We start from the raw sequence: 6,000 nt of genomic DNA, 5'->3' as shown, positions 1-6,000 counted from the left end.
TTTCATTGAATGACCATTTCTTCCCCTGAAGTATTATACTCAGTTCTCTGGATAGGTGATCCATGGTTTTACTCCTAGTTCCTGTGCCTTCTTTCTGGTTGCTTGCAGCAATAATTTCTCTTTGACCCGGGAACTCTGGAATTTGGCTACAACATTCCTAGGAGTTTTTCTTTTCAGATCTCTTTCAGGAGGTGATCTGTGGATTATTTCAATATTTATTTTACTCTCTGGTTCTAAAATATCAGGGTACTTGTCCTTGATAGTTTCATGAAAGGTGATGTTGACTGTGTGCCTATTTTTAAATGTAGAATAGGAAGAGTATCTAATTCAGAGAAGTGGTGATGTGCAAATAATAGGGAAAGTGAGGGGTTTGCCATCCTAGCCTGTGAATGGACCCCTGACAGTCTGAGAGGCTTTGGGGCCTAGTGGGATATTGGTTTGGGAAACTGGGATAACAGTTCTGGATCTGATTTCACTTCTTGCTAGTAAAATTCTTCCTTGATCAAAGAGACAAGTCCTCCTTTTCCCTCTTCCTGTATACACTATGTTGGGTTTGCTCACAAGAACCACTGGATTGGGTTCTCTAAAGGGAACTGGGTCTAAGTAGGCAGCTCATTCCCAAGATAATGGAGTCAACTTTCACTCTGTTTTCTCTCCACCATGACCCTCATCCATTTAGTTACCAAATCTGGTCAATTCTCCCTTCTGTCCTGTCCACTTCACCTTTCCCATCCAAACCCTCATTTCCATTCCTCCAACCACCAGCCCAGAGCAAGCCCTCATCTCTTTTCACCTACTGCAATAACCTCCTGACTGATACCTTTTTGCCTAATCCTAACCTGCTCCATTCCATTGTCCACCCAGCTTCCTAATGAGATTATTCTCCTATTGAAACATATGATGTTGTCACTTCCCTGCTTAAAACAAATAGCCAAGGAAAGACACAAAAACCTTCAGGGATTCCCTATTTTCTGTAGGATAAATTACAAATGCGTGGAGAACACCTGCTAATAAGGCCCTCTTGGCCTTGACCTACCTACACCACCTTAGAAACTACATTCCTTGATGCTCTAATAATTTTGCTGCCAAACTAGATTTGTTTGCTCAACCTGTGCCTGGAATGGGTCCCTTCTCATCTCTGCCCACTCAAAGCCTTCTCTTCCTCCAAGGCCCAGCTCAGACCTCCCTTCTTTCCTGAAGCCTTCACAGGTCTATTGTTCCCACCCACCCCCACCCATTCCCCCTCCCAATCACCCCCTCCTCCCCCCCAGGCCTAACCATAAAATCATCTCTCTCAGATTGTCTAGACCACATTGTCTAGGTGAGTCCTGGTCCCAACCCACTGCCACACATCCCATTGTATGCTGGCAGTCCTGCTCCTGCTCCCACCCCTCCTCCAATATAAGCTCCTTCAGGGCAGACATGATGGGTAGGTTTTTTTCACCTTTTTATGTGCAGTCCAAGAGTACATGATAAGTATTTAAATGTTCAGTCAGAAATGAACTGAGTGGAGGAGGAAATCTGAGAAAACATGGAGAGAGTGTAAAATTGGGGTTTATTAATCTGAGCAGACTCAGATGTAGTACAAGACCTTAAGATAGAAACTGAGGCTCAGTCTCATGCAAAAGAGTGCCCTGGCACTCGGTCAGCAGCTCCAATTTTAAGACCGTTTACTCTTCTCCTAATACTATTCCTGAGTTTCTTCGCTTTCTCCTTCACAGTGTCCCAAAGTCCTCTCTTGACCTTCGCAGGCTGCAGAGGGAAGACAAACAGAGCTCCTTAGTCCAGGGCCTCTGGGGGTCCAGCTGAAGAGGGAAGACAAACCTGCCCTCGCGCCTAGGGGCATAGACTAACTTAAAGCTTCATGAGACTGAGAGCTTGGAAGGCCCTCCACAGTCATCTGGTGCAGCCTCCCCATGGGAAAGGAGGAAACGAGAGATACATCCTGACACAGCTGGCAGGGTACAGACTCGGGAGTTGACCCCAAATCTGTAGCCTTCTATTCTAACAGCAGTGCTCCCCCGGCACAGAAAGCTAAATCCTCAGGGGCTTCTTCATGTTTATTTTGCAAAAATATTAAAAGTCTTCCCAGGACACCCTCCTCCTGTTTCTCTGCAGACGATGCAAAGGAGAACAAGAAATCCTTACCCTACCCCCTTCCATGATTCTACCCTCCAAGAACACCCTGGGACCAGGTCACATTGACTCTGCCCCCGACAAGACCACCCCTGGCCTCACAGCCTTCCACTTGAGAGTGGCTGGCAGAGTCACTGCCTGCACCCTTAGCCCACCCCACCCTAGATCTGTTAACCCATTTCATCACTAGGGCCAGAGCTGAGCTATTGGGGTTACCAAGACAGTTGGAGTCAGAAGAACTGTTTCAGCTCAGACGTTAGCTAGCACTATGACTTGGGAGAAGGTCACTACATATTTCTGAACCTCAGTTTCTTTATAAATTGGAGGAAGGGTATTTGACTAGATAATTTCTAGGGCTCCCTCCAATTCAAATTCCTCAGACTGATTCTCTGGAAATGTATATCTAGACACTTCCTGTACAACTGGCCTTCTTTACTTCCCCCTCTTTCCCTTGGACTCTCAAGTTACAGAACTCTCTAGCTCCATATCTGTGGTTGGGTGAGATGCATGGGGGCTGGAGGAGAAAAATGCTCCTGTCTCTGTATCTACATCCCCTCCTCAAACCTGGAGGAAGAAAAGAGAGACTAGGCAGACACTAAGGTTGGAAAGAGGGAAGAAGGGTCAAAGTTGATCCCAATCTCCTCTAGCTACAGATCAATCCCAGCAGCTTCCAAGGGAGAAGGCATCATGGACCCAATGTGGGGAATGAATGTTTGGGCTCTTCTCCCAGGCCCCCAAGGAGGATTCACCACTTACCCTATCACAGGAAATATCAACAGAGGGATTGGGAGAATCCAGGTCAATGGTTCCAATGCATTCTTTCACCAGCTGTGAAGGGTGGCAGAGAGAGAGTTCAGGACTACCAGCCTGTGACCTCTGCCCCTGACATGCCAGGACTGACACCAAGCTCAAGCTTTGTCCCCAGCCAGCCCCCTGGGAAAGGTTTTCTGCTTCTCAGGTGGGACAAATCACTTTCCTCAGGGCAGCAAAAAGCAGAGCTCAGCACCCTCCCTGCCCCAAGGGGTGCATATCCCCTGAAAGAGCCTCATTCATTCATATTCCCTCCCCAGTGCAGGACACTCTCACCCCATTTGCCTTGAAGTTACATTCATCAGGATTGCGATGTTCAGTTTTGGGGCACACAGTCTCTCTGAGGGTGAATTTCAGAAGTTGTGGAGCAGTAGGATCATTGTTCTGGGGAGGAAGGCAGGGCAGCCTTTTAGAGCTAGGTCCCTTCTGAGCCCCTCTGGAGCCATCAGCAAGCTAGTTAGTGGTGGAAGGGCCTTAGACACCATCTACTCTGACCCCATGGATGTCTAGATGAGGAAACTGAGAATTCGGAAAGTTAGGTGACTTGCCCAAGGTCACACTGGCAGCAGGATCAGAACAGGGGCATCCAGAACAGTCATTCCTCAAAACAGAGTCTACTGAGTGACCTGGGGGCATCCCCTATGCTCAGTTTCCACATTCCAGGTCCTCAGGGAGCACCTCAGGCTGGGAGGGAGACTAAAACCTTCAAAAAGGAAAAAAAACAATACAAGTTTAAATCTGCACTGGGCCATATGACTGTTCCAGCAGGGATAAGAGTCCTCTTTGTGGAGTCTGAAGACCTGGAATTTGTGTGTATTCTGAGCACTTAGCATTGTTCCTAGGACATAACAAGGCATTCAATCAATCACTAAACATTTATTAAGCACCTACTGTGCACCAGGCAACCTGCTTAGTACTGGAGATACAAAAAGAAGCAAAAGACAGCCCCTGCCCTCAAGGAGCTTACAATGTAATGAGAGGGAGACAGCATGCAAGGGAATATACAGAAAGCAAGCTGTGTGCAGGATAAATAGGAATTCATCAAGAACAGGAAAGCACTGGATCCAGAAATGTCTTTTCAAATCTTCTGAGGCCAATAATGCCAATAATAACAGCAAACATCTATACAAATATATGTGTACATATTTATACGTGTACATACACACATACATACATACATGCACATGTATTTATATGCCTGGCTACTAAATGTACTGAGTGCTTTACTATTATTATCTCATTAGACCTTGACAACAAGTCTAGGACGTAGAGGCTTTCACTATCTCCACTTCACAGTGGAGGAAATTGAGGCAAGCAGAGGTAAAATGACTTGCCCAGGCACACAGTTAGTGAGTGTGTGAGAGTGCATTTGAACTCAGGTCTCCCTGAATTTGGGGGCCAGTGCTCTATCCACTCTGCCACCAAGCTGCCTGACTTTTTCCACTGTTTCTCAATGTCTCCCCAAATGGAGATCAAGTTTTTCTGGAGTGAAGGGGTCGTGTTAGAGAATCTTGGCAGAGGGAACCCTCCCCCATCATCCCAATGCTACTCACTTCCTCTGGTGGGAGTTTCAGGATTGAGAGACGAAAGAGGCTTTCTGATTCTGACTTTCTGTTGTATTCCTGAATGAATCTATTCAGGACATCCTGCTATGGCTGGTCCTGGGCATAGCCAAGTGGAGTCATCAGGCTGAGCAGCCCCAGCACCAATAGGAGTACCTGCATGGTTGAGTCCCTCATCCTCTTGGTGCTCAATGCTCTGGGCAGAAAGGATTTATCCTTTATTCATAGGCTCCTCCCAGCCTTACAGAAGGACAAAGGGTACCTGCAGTCATTGGCTTCTAACAGTTCCCTGAGGTCTGATTTCCTCCATTCTTTTGTGATTGGTCACCTCTTGCCCCAGGGCTGGCAGTCTCCTCCTTCCATTTCATCATACAGTCCTTGACTTAATCAAAAGCAAGGACAGGGCACAGAGGAGAAGTATGGAGAAAAAGTAGAGGAGGAAGGCAGCATATTACAGAGGTAGAGGGATGTGAAGAAATAAATATGTTCCCCAACTCTCTCTGTCTTACAAAGACCTGCAGGGCTGGCAGATGGGTGGATAGTTCAGTCAGCTGCAATATTGGGTTGCCTTTCCAGTTACTCAAGGAACTTTGCAACAGAGTTAGAGTTGTTTAAATTGACCTCTGTATTCTACTCTGATCCTTCCCAAAATGCTCAGGCCACAGGTTACTAATTGGTCAGTTTTTCATGTAGATCCTCATGTGGCCCTCACCACATCAGAACACAAGTACAATGCATGTGTTGATTGACTAGCAAAGATGGCTACTCAACATCTTGTCCCTACTCTGAAACCACCTGATGATCTGGTACTAGCAAAATGAGTCCAGCAACAGTTGGCCATTTAGGGGTGGCCACCTACCAGTGGGCATGAGACTGAGGTATTACTGTCTCTCATTCATTGTTGAAACAAGTGGCAGAGGAATGTCATATATGTCAACTGGAGAAGGAAGGAACTATTCCTTGGGTAGGACATGGAAAGATGGCAAGGAGAAAAGTTCCAGTCCAAATCTGGCAAATAGGTTGTGTTGGACCTCTACCCCAAGATAAAGGATGAGAATTTTTGTGTACTTGTGTTGAGACCAATTGAGATGTAACAATGGCTTGTCCTTATGAGAATGTGACCCAGAAAAACATCTGTAAAATTCTAGATATTATAAATCTTTATGATGGAATGCAGATTCAAAGTGACAATAGGTCACATCTGAAAGGTAATGAAATGAAGAGATATTGTATATTAAGCAACAGAGAGTGAATATATCATATTCCATATTATGCACAAACATCTGGCTTAATTGGAAGAAGGAATGGATTATTGAAAGAACAGTTAAGGAAGTTAAGTTCTAATAATTCTTATCAACATTGGAAAGATAATTTGTTCACTGCTTTTATGGATCATTGGGAGAAAGCACATCTCTAGCCAGAATGATGACTCCAGATCTACCAATTAGAAAACGGGGAGGGAGGTGGGGGTGGGAGAGGAGGCAGCCGCGGG

At 45.9% G+C, this 6,000-nt stretch overlaps 1 protein-coding gene across 1 annotated transcript in view; it reads right to left on the bottom strand.

The window, feature by feature from the left end:
- Nucleotides 1-1,536: 1,536 nt before the first annotated feature.
- LOC140533871 (protegrin-2-like) overlaps nucleotides 1,537-6,000 on the bottom strand; it is a 39,334-nt gene continuing 34,870 nt past the window's right edge. Inside the window, exons 2-4 of the mRNA XM_072654210.1 lie at nucleotides 3,223-3,330; nucleotides 2,893-2,964; nucleotides 1,537-1,752 (exon numbers count right to left, since the gene is read on the bottom strand). Coding sequence (XP_072510311.1) covers nucleotides 1,618-1,752; nucleotides 2,893-2,964; nucleotides 3,223-3,330 — 315 coding nt within the window. The 3' untranslated portion in view covers nucleotides 1,537-1,617. The remainder of the gene's footprint in view (nucleotides 1,753-2,892; nucleotides 2,965-3,222; nucleotides 3,331-6,000) is intronic.

Source organism: Notamacropus eugenii, chromosome 1 (genome assembly GCF_028372415.1).
Source record: "Notamacropus eugenii isolate mMacEug1 chromosome 1, mMacEug1.pri_v2, whole genome shotgun sequence".
NCBI lineage: Eukaryota > Metazoa > Chordata > Mammalia > Diprotodontia > Macropodidae > Notamacropus > Notamacropus eugenii.
Note: the sequence above shows the minus strand (reverse complement) of the source record. Positions and strands in the feature narration are given on the sequence as shown.